Source organism: Prunus mume, linkage group LG3 (genome assembly GCF_029339155.1).
Source record: "Prunus mume cultivar Tortuosa linkage group LG3, ASM2933915v1, whole genome shotgun sequence".
NCBI classification, from domain to species: domain Eukaryota; kingdom Viridiplantae; phylum Streptophyta; class Magnoliopsida; order Rosales; family Rosaceae; genus Prunus; species Prunus mume.
This window is the reverse complement of record NC_142700.1, coordinates 2,000,500-2,015,612: the sequence shown is the minus strand read 5'-3', so window position 1 is coordinate 2,015,612 and position 15,113 is coordinate 2,000,500. Positions and strand designations below refer to the sequence as shown.

General features: G+C 37.5%; 2 protein-coding genes across 3 annotated transcripts; both read left to right on the top strand.

Moving 5' to 3' along the window:
* The first annotated feature begins 46 nt into the window (after positions 1-46).
* SPHK1 (sphingosine kinase 1) lies at positions 47-4,122 on the top strand. The gene is made up of 10 exons (XM_008226719.3): positions 47-524; positions 843-965; positions 1,083-1,183; positions 1,611-1,683; positions 1,880-1,966; positions 2,102-2,179; positions 2,310-2,380; positions 2,915-3,217; positions 3,342-3,464; positions 3,596-4,122. The coding sequence occupies exons 1-10, from the start codon at positions 194-196 to the stop codon at positions 3,785-3,787; spliced, it is 1,482 nt and encodes a 493-aa protein (XP_008224941.2). The 5' UTR covers positions 47-193; the 3' UTR covers positions 3,788-4,122.
* A 3,072-nt stretch (positions 4,123-7,194) lies between these two features.
* Positions 7,195-15,067, top strand: VAL3 (VP1/ABI3-like 3). Of its 2 annotated transcripts, XM_008226717.3 has the most exons (14): positions 7,195-7,558; positions 8,939-9,020; positions 9,162-9,260; positions 9,408-9,747; positions 9,865-10,192; positions 10,357-10,453; positions 10,628-10,802; positions 11,160-11,239; positions 11,545-11,592; positions 11,711-11,974; positions 12,783-12,832; positions 13,416-13,529; positions 13,632-13,702; positions 13,893-15,067. In XM_008226717.3, the coding sequence occupies exons 1-14, from the start codon at positions 7,437-7,439 to the stop codon at positions 14,675-14,677; spliced, it is 2,655 nt and encodes an 884-aa protein (XP_008224939.2). In that variant the 5' UTR covers positions 7,195-7,436; the 3' UTR covers positions 14,678-15,067. The 2 variants fall into 2 exon arrangements, with proteins under 2 accessions (XP_008224939.2, XP_088903853.1); XM_089047727.1 differs by lacking the exon at positions 9,162-9,260 and having other exon boundaries at positions 7,260-7,558.
* Positions 15,068-15,113: the final 46 nt, after the last annotated feature.

Genomic DNA, 15,113 nt, shown 5'->3' with positions numbered 1-15,113 from the left:
ATTTCGGTTTTATAAGGTTTTTTGGTAAATGAAACCAATTTCCGTTGGCATCGTTCACGTCCGGTTCGCTTCTTTCAACCTCAACCAAAGTGAACCGGTGTCTGCGCAAACGAGCGCATAAATTTCTACATCAGACCTCGGACTCCAAAGAAGAGCCTCAACGACTCTTTGAAGACTTGAAACACAATCCAACATGGACCGACCCTACTCCGCTCAACCGCAACCCGTCCTCTCCGACCGGGTCCTCATAAACGGCACCGTCACTCCGGTGACTCTATTCGCTGATGGAGTTCTCCGGTGGGCGGAGAGAGGTCAACGGAGCTTGATCGTGGAGAAGGAGGTCCTCGGGTTCGCAGCGGAGGGTCCGAAGATCAGGATCAGAGCCTTAGTGGAAGACGGAGATGGAATCTGCTGCGTCGCGAGCAGAGGAGCTGTGGTGAGGAAAGAATTCGTCTTCAAGCCTCTCTCTGAGGACTCGCATAGGCTCTGGTGCCAGAAGCTCCGCGAACACATTGATTCTCTGGGTAATCATCTATGCTCTATTTGGCTTCTGTCCTGTTTGGTTGATAGGAAAATGCAGGAACGGAAATGAATGCTTGGGAAGTTTTGACTTTTGACTTTTGACTTTGTGTTGTTTGACCGTTGCGCGATTTTGAATTTCCGTTGTTTTTGTTTCAATTTTGTTAACTTAAGCTACTGAAGCTCTTTTTAGTCTAAATTCCACTTAAGTTTTTTTTTTTTTAAGCCTAATTATTGAAAAGAAATTGAATTTTTGGTTTTTTTATATTACTTCTTGCATTTATTGTGATAATATAGATGGTAACTTATTCTCTTTTTAACAGGGCGGCCAAAGAGGCTCTTCGTTTTTGTGAATCCATTTGGTGGGAGCAAATCCGCTTCAAAAATATATGCTGAACACGTAAAACCTCTTTTCCAGGATGCTAATATCCAATTTACACTACAAGGTTCGGAATCTTCCTTAAAATCTTGCTTAATAGTTGATGTGCCAAGTTTTGGATTTGTGGATTGTAGGTCAAGTTAATTTATCCCCTTTGTAATTATTTTTTCAATCAATGTTTCAGAAACTCAATATCAACTACATGCGAAGGAAGTTGCTAAAACACTAGATCTTTCAAAGTATGATGGCATTGTTTGTGTTAGTGGGGATGGAATCTTGGTTGAGGTTGGTTGCCAGTGATCACTAGCTATGTGAATATGATTTTGTTGCAGAGTTATTAAACACAAGGAATGCCATCTTGTGATTGTGCAAACAACTTCCTCGAGGAATTTCAAATTACTTATATATAATGACCAGCCCTTTTGTTTTCCTCCAATGAGTTAGATTTTTTTATTTTTTTTCAGAGCTGCTGGTAATTTGGTAAACATATAGTGTTAATTTGTTCTAACAAGTTTTTAAAGCTGCGACGGTCTCTAACTGAAAGTGGCAAATCAACTGACTGGCAATGTTATTAGTCTGAAACACAACAAAGAATCTATTTTTGGTTTAGTTTTATGTTTATATCATGCTAATCCGGTACATTTGTCTTCAGGATCATATGCATAGATTAAGCTTACATTTTTCTTCTTATAAGCATTGCACTTTTTAGTAGGTAGTAAATGGACTCCTTGAGAGAGAGGATTGGGAAGCTGCAATAAAGATGCCTCTTGGAGTAGTTCCTGCAGGTTCAATACTCTTTCTCTCTCAATTTTCTTTATATTTAGAAAGAAAATAAAAATCTCTGAAAATTTCTAGATCATTCATTTTATGGAAGGTGAGGCCATTGCAGTGAATTGTGATAATTTGTGCATCAAAACAAACAGAGTTATTAGTTGGTTGTTTTCAAGATTAATTCCTGACAAGAGATGTTTCTTCATTTAGGTACAGGAAATGGAATGGCAAAATCACTTTTGGATTCTGTTGGTGAACCTTGTACAGCATCTAATGCTATTCTTGCCATTATTCGAGGTTACATATGCTGTCTGTGCATCATTATATTGTGTTCAAAATAATAGCTTTGCTCCTTTTCTCTCCCTCTAATCTGTTGGTACTTAGTTCTTTTGATTAATGATATTTTCTTCTTTGTGGTTTATTTATGGCCAGGGAATAAGCGTTCACTGGATGTAGCTACCATATGGCAGGGGAAGACCAAATTCTTCAGTGTATTGATGCTTGCATGGGGTGCGTCAAAACTATCACCACTGGATAGTGGAATATACTATGCTATTTCTATAAGTTTCTAGTTGTACTGGAATAATTCCTAATAGAATATCTGATTCTCACAGCAATATGATTTTTCATATGCTTTCAGGTTTAGTGGCAGATGTTGACATTGAGTCTGAGAAGTATAGGTGGATGGGAAGTGCTCGTCTAGATTTCTATGTAAGTTTAGCTCTCATTTATTATGTTCTACTTTACTAGTTTAAGCAGTTGCTCATTTAGATGTTTGTGTGCTTGTGTATCCTTTTACGTGATTTGTTGCCCTGGTATCATTATTAACCACTGCATTGAATTTAGGTCTAGAATCAAAACTTCCAAGTATAACACTATTTGTTTTGTTAAATTAGTTGCTGTACAAATTTTTAGGACCTGATAGTGTCTTCAAATAGAAATTATTATAGAATGCTTCAACAGGTTAGTTCAAATTTAATAATTTCTTATGGTAAATCAAATTTATATTACAATTAGGTCTCCAACAGTTGTAAAATAATGAAAACTAGTAGTATCCGATTCTTCCTCAAGGATTTCAAACTTAAAATGTCACAATTAAATAGGGTTCTTCTTTGTAGCATTTCTTGGTGGAAAATGCATGTAATTGAGAGTCCCATTTGTACACTTGGTGGAATGGAATCTGGCATATGTTAACCAAACCTTTTGCACCGGCTCACTTGTATGCTAATTGTTTCTATATTTTAGGCTGTTCAACGAATTGTGCATTTGAGGCAATATAATGGATCTATTTCCTTTGTGCCTGCACCTGGCTTTGAAGCTTATGGGGAGCCTACTGGTTACAACAACATTAGTGAACCTACTAACCATCACAATAAATGTGGTCCAAGTCAAGAGGAGTCTGTTAACATTCGACAGCATGGCTATGAGGGACCTGATATTAACTTGGAGAACATGGACTGGAGAACTATCAGTGGGCCATTCGTTTCAGTCTGGCTTCACAATGTCCCTTGGGGGAGTGAAGACACAAAGGCAGCGCCTGATGCTAAGGTTGGACTGTAAAATTGATTAGCATCTGCTTCAGATACTTCTCCACTACTACTGTCAAGGGATATTTATTCGAAACTCGAATAATTCACATGTATTTGTGCTCTTTTTGCCTGTTGGTGTGCAGTTCTCAGATGGTTACCTAGACATGATAATCATGAGGGCTTGCCCAAAACTATCCTTGCTCTCGTTGATGTCAGGGTTGAGCACAGGAAGTCATGTCAATTCACCATATGTCATGTACTTCAAGGTCGGAAAAACCAAATTATCAAGCATTTAGTTTAGCTTTAGTATTCCGTGTCTGCCTTTTGGTATATACAAGAAGCTTTACTAATGTTCCACTTCTGTTTACATTCTCTTTTATCTCGCCACATACTGCAGGTGAAAGCATTAATTTTGGAACCAGGTCCTCTCACTGAGGACCCCACAAGGGGAGGGATTATAGACTCAGATGGTGAGGTCCTGGCTAGGGGCAAAGGAGCATACAAATGTGACCAAAAGACACTGATGGCCTATGATAAACTTCAAATAACTGTGGATCAAGGTTTAGCTACTCTGTTTTCCCCGGTATAAAATCTACTTCTTATCAAGTATTTGATTTTGGTTACACATCGAGATACCAAGCAGAATCCACCCTGTACAAAGCTGCAAGGAGTAAAAGCGATTCGTTCGTCGGCAAGTTGCTTGCTGAAAAGTGATTTTGTAACAGCTACCAAGATTACTGTCGAAGTAATGTGCAGTTTGTCTTTCACTCTTTTGCTTTGATTTTACAGTTTCCTTTTGTTCTGAAACAGATTTGTAGTACAGAAATGCATACGACTCCGGTAAATCCAGAGACCATATTTCATTCCACCTTCTGAAATACATGTATACATAAGCGTTTCAATGATAGAAACCTTAAGACCAAATGTGAATGCAGATTGCTCACTTACTTTCTAAGACAGGTAATTTTTCCATAAACAAGAAAAGAACCCCACTTTTTTTTTTGTGTGGAAGCCTGTCATTGTAGAGACTAGGGCCAACAAGTTCATGTCACTTTTGGTCGCCCAAATCTCATGTGACAAATCTCTTTAATTTCAGCACTCCATCATCAAGCCAATTGTCTCTTTTTCGGCCATGCATGTTCTCTGTGAAAAGTAATCCAATTGAAAAATTGTAGTCATGTGCGTGTAATACAACTGGATAGCAAGCATACATGGCAATGCCACAAAGACCTTCTGGAAAATCAACATCTTTGGGAATTCTCATGGGCCACGCTCACCCCACCAATAATGCCGTCTTCATTTTTGCCATAGCCAACGACTGTAACACCATGGTCAAGTAACATCCCACAACAACCTCCAGAAAAGACCCCACTGGAGTAATGTCGGAATGTCATTCCTCCGCCTTCAACCGCAGCTGTGACCGGTTGCATCGAAACAGCCTTCTGCAATGCCTCCTCACTGTTATATGGCACAGATTCGTAGACGGCAATACGGAAAGATTCAAATTTAGCCCATCGACGGAGACTGCAGGCTGCACGAAGCCATGAAATAAAACAAGATCCTTAATGCATCCAATATATATAGATGACCAGTACGAAATGTATTTGTATAATGCTAATTAATTTATAATGTTAATATGCTGGAAACGAATAATAGAAGGCATGTTGAACATGCCTGCCGACATTCTAGTAATTAAAGTAATTACATATAATTGTTTTCGACAGCTTAAATCATTGACCTTTGTAATAAAAGTCGTCCATGTGTTTTGGTAATTGAGAAATCTGGCGTTGACATAAATAATTAGCATTCTAGTACACAAAAAGAATTCATTCACTCCATAAACAAAAGATTAAAAAAATAACAATTATGTGATGAAAAGTTAATAATAACAATTATGGAATATAATTCATTATGATGCAATATGTGACAATGATGGGCACGTTATCATAATAATACCAGTCATAGGTTTTTATGTATGATTTATATATGCATCTAAAAGTCAGGTATGACGTGGGGGTTCATCATGGCAGCGTCAACACGCCTGCTACAGGGTTCACTCAAATTCAAATATACAACGTGGCCCAAATCATTTCAACTCCAAATTTAATTGTGGTCAATGATAAGTGGGGATTGACGAGCAATGCATACATATGTCAGTCAGTTCAGGTCTCTTATTCACAAAAAGGGGAACAAAAGTAAAAAAGTTTTAACGACTCTGGTTCTATTGTAAGAAAGGTTCAAATTTGGAATCAATAGCCGGACATATTGTCGTTGACCAATTGACCTAATTCACGCGAAACTCTTTTTATCCTTAAAATCTTAACATTATACTCCCACCACTTTTCTACATTGGAATTTCCATTGACCCTTCATCTCAACTTCTAAAGTCAAAACTCAACCAAGAAAACCAAACACTAATTTTTGCCATGTAAATTGTGATATATATCTACCTTGCTTACTTGGTATACATGCATAAATACGTGCATATGTGGACATTCTTTCTTAGTGGGTTTTCCCCTTTTGTAGTTTTGTTACAAATCACGTATGATGAATCCTAGACCTACAATGCCACTCTAGCTTAGCTTGAGACGCCACCACCAAGCAATTAGCCTCTTTTATTCAGCCTATATCTTAATCATAATTATCAATCACCTATATATTATTATTATTAGTTTTGTTTCTTAAGTACATAACGGTACAGCTTAGTGAAAACGAGCTAATTAAGGCTTCGTATCGATGGCAGCTAAGGCAAACTAGTACAAAATTTATTTGGTATTATCTATCTTATCTAGCCAGCATATATATATATATATATATATATGTTCATTTTCACGTGTATGTATTAATCTATAGCCTAAAGGGCAAAAAGAAGAAGATAAATTTATATTTTGGTCTCTATTTATGGATTTACATGTGAAAAGTCCAAAAAAAACAAATCCCTCTTATCTCTTTCACATAAGTGTCCAAAATTGTTATTGGATATGGAGAGGTATATGTGGCTGGCTGTCCGTGGGCGTCTGATCACTAAATTGCAAAACTTGTTAGCTTCCTCCTAGGAAGAAATAAGAAGTAACCAAGAAGGAATACAACACAACATTGTTAGGCTTGGATAGATGTGGCCGAGACAGGCTATATTTTTTGGCTAAGCTTCATCATTATTCATAATTTGCATCAAGAAAGTTTTAGCATTTAATATTTTATCACACTGATATAGTCGATATGCAAAATTGTATCGCAAATTACCTATTATGCGTTGAATGCGAATTTCACATTAAAATTCATAATATCTAATATCTGAAAAATCTCACAGTCATTCATTTTCTACAGTATTCGTAACTTTTGTATGATTCCCATTATGTGTAAATACACTGTGTAAACGTTATTTTTAAAAAATTATATTTTCATTTATAACAAACAACCAACATAAACCAAACAGTACCATAAATAGTAAAAACATTAGCGACTGGAAGACGTCAAACCAACAAGGCAAGAGAAGTAGGCGTTACGTGATTGCATGACCTTTAGCGGGCCATGCATCTGATTATACCCCAAATCACCCGCACCTTGTAAGCGACCAAAACTCCCTACTCTCGCGAGTAAACAAATTTCTAAACTCGCTCTCTCTATCCAACTTAGCTCCAAATTACTAAAACGCCCGTCTTGTTAGCGGAGGTAGGCATACATACAGGTCTGTCGTCTGTGGCTTTTGCGGATAAAATGGGAATTTGCTATTCAAAGCCGGGACGACAACGACATTAGATATTATTAGAAACTTAAAAAAATTAAACAAAACAACGACAAAAAAAGTTTGAGAGAGAAACGACGACGCCGAACATAAGGCCACGACTGGACGTGTTTTTTTTTTTTTGGGTCAAAACGACTGGACGTGTTTTTAAAGCTTCTTTTTAAGTGTTAAATATTTTTCAACAAAAAAAGGAAAAGGCTTAAATATAATTTTCACGCATTTATTTATTTAATTATTTTCTCTCACTTCCAGAAATAAATACATTTTCTTTCTTTCTTTCTTTCTATCTCTCTCTAAAACCCTCTCCAACTCCTCTGTCTCTGTCTCTCTCTCTCTCTCTCGCTCTATATGATTACGTACAGATCAGGCCGAAACAAACCACTGTATTTCTATATCTGTACTGCTCTCTCTCTCTCGCTCTACTTTCTCTCTCTATAACTCCTCCGCTGCTTAATTTCTAGGGTTTTAGTTTCTTGTATGTGGAGCTTCTTCGATGTCGTCGTCGTCTTCCAAGGTCTGCTACAATTCCGAGTGCAAGGAATTGAAATCGGAGCATCCGAGAAAGGGCTGGCGGCTACGTACGGGAGAGTATGCTGAGCTATGCGATCGATGCTAGTAAGCCAAGCATTTTGTTTTGTTTGTTTTTTTTTCTTTTTCAAAATCTGTTAATTTGAACTGTTTCAGTGTTTTTTTTGGGTTTCAAGTCATGGCTTCATTTGACGTCGTTTCGAGTTGAATGGATCGATTTGAGATCGAGGTTAGGGTTTTAGTAGTGGGTTTTTAGGGGGGAATTTACTAAATTTGGAAGAAGTCGTGGCGTTATGCTCTAGTTTCGAGAACGAGATTGGGCTTTTGAAAAAAAGGGTAGTTTGGGAACACTGGCTTTACCTCCGTTTACTTCGTATTCTTTCAAATTTGATTGAGGGCGCTGAATAGTTTGGCTCCTTTAGGTAAATGCGCGGGAGCTGTCATTTTGATTAGTGCTGAGCTGAACTGCTTGGTGAAGTAGGAGTTTGGAGAGAAACTATAATTTAATTTAGGGGAAAGATTAAAAGATTCTTTGTTTTAACTTCTCCATTGAATTCGACGGATGCTTTAGTGTGATTTTTATGAAACAATTTTGTTGCTTCACTTGGTTTTGGGAATATTTATTTCCCTTTGGTTAAATGTTCATATACAGTTTTGCTCATGAAATACTTTTTAATTAACCTAACCTGCTTGCCTTAATATAAGTAGTTCTCTTGAACGTGCAATATTACAATCCTTTCTGTTTTGTTTGTCTGTATTTGTTGGGATATTGAAACCCCATAGGACATGAAGGTGAAAATGTAGAGTAGCTTAAGGCAGTTGGAGCTCTTGTTGAGAGCTTTATAGGCCAAAAAAACTTAGAGAGATGCAATGAAATCCATAAGAAGAAAGAGTGAAACTGCAAAATGATTATTTTTCTTCTCTTTTTGGGTTAATTGACAAAATATGGAAGGTTCATATGAGAGTTTGACTATTTGAGTCAGTTAAAATTAATCAAATATCCGCGGCATCTAATGGTAATGGAAGTTTATGTTCTCAATCAGAAAAGACGTATATATGTCAGAAAAATAATGACAAAAAAGTAAAAATAAATATTTGTTCCATGGGAGCTGTTGCCCCCACTAGGCATATGGAAGGTCCGCCTATGGTGTCAAGGTGCAGAATTATTTTGGAGAACGAATTTATTTTGTAAGGTTTCCCAACTTTTCAAGCTTAATTACCAGTGATTGAGTCAGTTGCGATACTTATTGTTAATTGGGGAAGTAAGGATGGCAAGGAAATGCTATTGCCTGTTGAATTCATTTTAAAACACGTTAGAATTTCAACCGGCTATATAGATCACAACTTGACTGTATCTGGTGATTCATCTACCTTAATCTTCATTCATCTTTCAAGTTCTAAGTATAATATTGTAGGCTTTGTAGATTACACTGACAGATAGCTTTTCGCTTTTTTGTGTGATCCAAGTCTTGCTTATGAGGAAGGAAGATTCTGTGAGACTTTCCATATGAATGCCGCTGGTTGGAGATGCTGCGAGTCTTGTGGGAAGGTCAGTAGATAGTTTATGCTGTCTATATTGTATCCTTTATAGCATAAACGCTTAGTGTTATAATTAATGTTGTAATAGATTAACTGACTTTAGTTTTGGATTTCTAGTATGAATGTTTATTTGGTTAGTCTTCCTTTGCAGCGGGTTCATTGTGGATGCATTGTTTCAAGTCATGCATTTACATTGTTGGATCCTGGAGGAGTTGAGTGCATGACATGTGCAAGGAAAAATTTTGTTTTGGTAGGGATTGTTTAAAAGTTTAAATAACTAGACTTCAATATCGTATGTTTCAATTGTCAATATTCTGCCACATCAACCTTTGTTTATCTTAGTTATGTTATGTTCCTTGAACGTACCACAACCGTGTTATTCTCTGTTGTTGAACAGACACCAAATCCAGCATGGCCAACATCTATGTTCTTCCATTCACCTTTATCTGAGAGACTTAAGGACCTGTCTGTCAAAAATTGGACTCATTTGGCTGGATCTGGTCCTGTACCATGGAGGCAAGCCCCCAGTTTATTCAATTCTTCGATTCCTTCATCTGAGTTGCATACGAGGGTGCCGTATGAAGTTGATGTTTCAACTGGTATTAACAAACTTAATGCCAGTGAAAGAATTTTTGTATCCTCCATGGAAAAGAAGAAAGTAGAGGATTTTTCTGAAAGACTAATGAAAGTTAACCTCACTATAAGCACACAAGAAAGTCTTGAAAACGGGAAGCCAGGTATGGACTCTTTCATGGCATATAAGCTAGTGTGAAATATACATGCCAACTTGCCACATTTCTGTTTCCAAGCTGTAGGTAGATGGCTGTTAAATCGTTGTCAACATTTTGTTGTAGGAAATAACCGCGAGGAGCAAAGTAGTTCATGTTTAAATATATCTCAGCAGTCTGCCTCTTTGAAGGAGGACCCTTCTACTCCACAATTTGGTCCATATGGATCTGTGAGCGAAACAAATGCTCAAGTGGGGGTTACTGGATCTAATTTGCGGCCAACCCTTCCTTTGGCAAAGCAGTTTAATGGTAATTTACAGAATGGAGTTGAATCATCTGGTGATACTCAGATCCGCAATGCAAGGCCTAGAGCGGATGCCCGGGGAAGAAATCAATTACTTCCACGGTACTGGCCTAGATTTACTGATCAAGAGCTACAGCAAATATCTGGAGAGTATCCTTTGATTCAATATCTTTTTATTTCCTTTCTCTAAAAAGACAATGTTGTATATGTTTTAATATTATAATTGTTAAGGCTGTTTGTATAGTGGTCATGGCTCTTCTTAAACTTTGTTGTGCCTTGAATCTTACATACTGTAAACCTTAACCATGTTTAAGTAAAAATTCTTTAATAACTCCATTATTCGAGAAAATGTTAAGTGCAAGTGATGCTGGGCGGATTGGACGTCTGGTGTTGCCAAAAAAATGTGCAGAGGTGTGTCTTCATGTTTTCTCAGTTGGACCTGGCCTTGGCTTCTTGAGGCATAATGGAAAGAATTAGCATGAGCTATATTATATATTTGATTATTTTCTGAATCTGTCTTATAAGTTTTAGCTTGACACAGTTTATTATTTCATAATCAATTAACATTATTTCCCTACGAGACAGGCCTACTTTCCTCCAATTTCTCAGCCTGAAGGGTTACCTCTTAAAGTTCAGGATTCAAAAGGCAAGGAATGGGTATTTCAGTTTCGCTTCTGGCCCAACAATAATAGCAGAATGTATGTTCTGGAGGGGGTTACTCCGTGCATACAGTCCATGCAATTGCAGGCAGGCGACATAGGTAATGATCTTATATCACTGGAGAAATTTCTATTAAATGGTACCTTGTTCGTGCTTAAACTTGGCGAGGACTCTGCCAGCAATTATTTTAGGAGTTCTTTTGGATTTAGTTCAATCTTATTAGTTTTCTGAATTCTTGCATTTTTGGCTTATTATGCTCTCGAAGAGTGTCTTCCATGTTTCCTTACGTAATTTCTTGTTTTCATGCCCCTATATATATATATATATATATATATATGATCTGTGTATGTATTAGTAATTTCCCTACTCTGTGTGTGTTGTCAGCTTACTATGATTTAATCCATCTTGTTACTTTGTTCCCTCACGTTGGCACTGAAGAGTTATTCTGTTTTATCAGTAACCTTTAGTCGATTGGAGCCAGAAGGGAAATTGGTTATGGGGTTCAGAAAGGCTTCAACTGCCCCACCATCTGATCAGGTTTTTTTGCTGCTCAACACCTATTTCCTTGTGACTATTTTTTTTAGTTGTGATTGGCGATATATGCGTGATTTAAGTGGATAAATGGCAACTGGTAACCATATTAAAAGGCAGTATTTTATATTTCCAGTATGCACATCAGTTAAGTTGGATGACCATGGTATTTTGTTTCTGAGTCTGCTTTGAATTACTTGATAATTTTTGTTGAATGCATTTTTGTTCCTTTATATGAATCTTTGCATTTGGTTTTCTGTAAGGTCTACTACTAAGGCTTCGTTTTCTTTTACTTTATGTTTGCTTTTTAGGAAAACGAGACAAACAAGGCAAGCAATGGAGTTTCAGCCCTTGCAGATGTTAGTGTAACAGAAACTAATTCTGGTTAAGTTTTTTCAATATTTGTCATATAAAAAATGGTTCAGATGTCGCATTAAATATGGTACAGAATCACCTAGATTTTCATCAATGAACCAGGCTGAATTGGCAGATCCTAGCTCATGGTCTAAAGTTGATAAGTCTGGTTACATAGCAAAAGAAGCACTGGGATCTAAGTCTTTGATCTCTAGAAAAAGGAAGAACAGTACCTTGGGTTCTAAGAGTAAGCGCCTGAAAATTGAAAATGAAGACCTGATAGAACTGAAGTTAACATGGGAAGAAGCTCAAGGCCTGCTTCGCGCTCCTGCTAACCATATACCTACTGTTGTGGTGATTGAAGGCTTTGAGATTGAGGAATATGAGGTACATAGTTAATTATGATTACTTTTTTGATAGGATTTACATTGCCAAATGTTGCTCATAATTTTTCTTGTTCAATCACTCTGATGTGTGTGTGCAATCCAATTCACTATGATGTCTGTATTCTTTCCCTTTGACCACAACTGTTACATGGATTTGTTTTCTAATACATCACAATTGCTAAGTGCCCCCAGAAAGTAACGAGGTACAATAACTTCTGTATCTTGTGATGAGAACCGTGAAGAATTCTTAGTATCGTATCTTGTTATAATGGAACTACATTGATACACTTTATTTGTACGCCATTTCGATACTGACTTCCAAAACTAAAAAATTATTTATTTATTTCAGACAGCTTTTACTTGAATAATTCCAAAGTGGCTTTTGAAAATTTTACTTTATAAAAGCTTGTGATCTTATACTTGTAGAGTTTTCTGGTCTGCTAGTGATTCCCCTCTCTTCTTTTCTGGATGCAAGAATCCTTCTCTTGGTTTGGGTCTTTACCAAACTTGTTACAAGTTGTGAATACTTCTATTCATTTTTTGGCTGAATGACACGAGCGGGTTATATAATGAGGGCTGCCCTCACCTATTTCCCAACCGTCCCGAACCCAAAAACCCCATGTCAAATGTTGAATCAAAGCTTCCTCACATAAAGCGGGAAATACCTCTTGGTGCTCATATGGCAGTGTTACATCTTTCATTGTATCTTTGTAGTTTTTCATGTGTTATGTCTTCTAACTATGTTATCATGTTGAATATAGGGTTGGGATCCCTCCATTATGGATTCTGACATCTGCTATTTCTTACAGGATGCTCCAATTCTTGGGATGCCAACAATTTATGCTACGGGCAGTGCAGGGTAAATCATTTTTAGTGCTAAGATCTGTTTCTGAAGACTTCTATATTAGTTTTCTGTGTTACTTTTTAATGCTTTAGTTAACTTTTGCATATTTATCGAGAAAATTTATTGATAAGTTTGTGGTTCAAAAAATTTTGTGCCTAGGTGCTGCTGCTGGGTGAAATTTTTATAATTATTTTAGATTTCTGGAATATTTTGAAGAGCCTAATGGGGATTTTTTTTAGGGCTGTCTGGTTATTTTCTTCTTGTTAGATTATACATGGTATGCCTTTTGTTTTCACTGATTTGCCTTGTACTCTTCAAGGTAAGAAAATGCTGTTTTTCCAATTAGAAAAAGAATCTTGGTTAAATGGTGTCTCCAACTTGCACCATGCATGGAAGACAGTATTTGGGGTTTCCTCCTTTCCAGACCTTGTCTTGGTCTTCACATATGGAGCATGTTTTAATGCCTAGAATGAATCGGAAGAGTTACTTTCATCCTGTGTATTCTTTACCCTGAAGCTTTTTATTTTATTTTATTTTATTTTATTATAATTTCTATCTGTTAATCTCCATATCTAATGATTTTTTCCATTCTTCCCAGTGAGAAGATTCAATGGGCTCAATGCGAAGATTGTTTCAAATGGCGCAAACTGCCTATGAATGCACTTCTACCCTCTAAATGGACTTGTTCTGATAATTCATGGGACCCTGAAAGGTAAAATGGACATTTTCTGTAAGTTCACCTTAAATTGATATGAACTCCAAGGACGTGCACATATGGATAAACTACATTTTTATGTTAAAAATTATCTACCAGATCTTCGTGTTCAGCAGCGCAAGATTTGACAGCAGAACAGCTTGAAGATCTTCTACCTTCCCATAGTACAGGTATGAATTGCTTGAGACAATTATTGTAATCCAGAGCTCATTGAGTAATGTGTCATAACTTGGCTTTGGGTCCCATTCTCATATGTTTGCCTGCGTATGTTTAAAATGGTTCTTTCCTTTCATACCTGAATTTTTTTCTCTTACATCATGCATGTGCTTATCATTGTTTTTTTATATTCTGCTTGGGCAGTTACTTCCAAGAAAATGAAGGCTGCTAAACAGGACCCAGATAACATTGAAGCTCTGGAAGGGCTTGACACACTTGCAAACCTCGCTATCTTGGGAGAGGGTGAGTCACTCCCAGCATCAGCTCAAGCCACCACAAAGCACCCCCGACATAGACCTGGATGCTCATGCATTGTCTGCATCCAACCCCCAAGTGGGAAGGGTCCAAAACACAAGCAAACCTGCACCTGTAATGTATGCTTAACAGTGAAGCGCCGTTTCCGTACATTAATGATGCGGCGTGAGAAGAAACAATCAGAAAAAGAAGCAGAAAGTACACGCAAAAAGCAGCAGCAGCAGCAATTAGTAGTGATTGATAAACTAGACGACGACACCCCCATATGTTGTAACGCAGGAAGCAGTAGTCCAAACCAGAAAAAGGAGGTCCTTGAACTTTCTGATGATGACCTCAACAGGACGAAATCGTCAACCCCACCTTTTAAAGGCCAAATTGACCTGAATATACAGCCAGAGCGGGAGGAAGAGCTGTCACCTGGCTCCGATTCTGGCAGCATGATGAAGTTGCTCCAAGATGCCACAGAAAGGTATCTCAAGCAACAGAGATTGTCAAGTTCTGGTGGCAGTGAAAATTCATCAGGCAATCGGTCACAGCAAGTTGGAGGTGAAGCCGGTGGGGGGGAACCCCTCAGCAATGGTGTAACCCTCGGAAGTAGCAATCATGATGGTGGCAACGACTGTCCTGCAACTTTATCCATTAAGGCATCAGCATCCATGACTGCGACGGGATAACATTAGTGCATTCTTCTGTACAATGATATGTCAGTCATGAGCAACGCGGGGCTTTTCTGAACTGGAGATAGTTTTGTTGTACATTCATCCACATGGGATCTCGCATCTTCAGGTTTGTACATAAAGAAGAGAGGTGGGAAGAGGGCAACTTGGTTGAGAAACTATAATGTGATTCTGCGAATGTTGTCGTCACTAAAGTAAAATTAAGCGGACATGAAAGCCTTATTATTTTTAATACGGAAACGATAAATGCAACTGAAGTGGGTGGCAGGTTGAAGCTATTTAGTTTCATTTTAGAAGCTCACCTCGCTGCCTTGATGCAATGACTTTGAGGATGTAACTAAATATCTCCTTTTTCGGCCTAGTAAAATAGAAATTGCATTCACCTCATTTAGTTTTGTTTATATATATATATATATATATTTGAATCAAACTT

Bases quoted from the DNA above. Each gene is read 5' to 3' on its own strand.
- VAL3 (XM_008226717.3), top strand. From the start codon at position 7,437: ATGTCGTCGTCGTCTTCCAAGGTCTGCTACAATTCCGAGTGCAAGGAA. The intron at 7,559-8,938 runs GTAAGCCAAGCA...GTGTGATCCAAG, and splicing joins GAGCTATGCGATCGATGCTA to TCTTGCTTATGAGGAAGGAA. The intron at 9,748-9,864 runs GTATGGACTCTT...ATTTTGTTGTAG, and splicing joins TCTTGAAAACGGGAAGCCAG to GAAATAACCGCGAGGAGCAA.
- SPHK1 (XM_008226719.3), top strand. From the start codon at position 194: ATGGACCGACCCTACTCCGCTCAACCGCAACCCGTCCTCTCCGACCGG. The intron at 1,967-2,101 runs GTTACATATGCT...ATTTATGGCCAG, and splicing joins TATTCTTGCCATTATTCGAG to GGAATAAGCGTTCACTGGAT. The intron at 2,381-2,914 runs GTAAGTTTAGCT...TCTATATTTTAG, and splicing joins GTGCTCGTCTAGATTTCTAT to GCTGTTCAACGAATTGTGCA.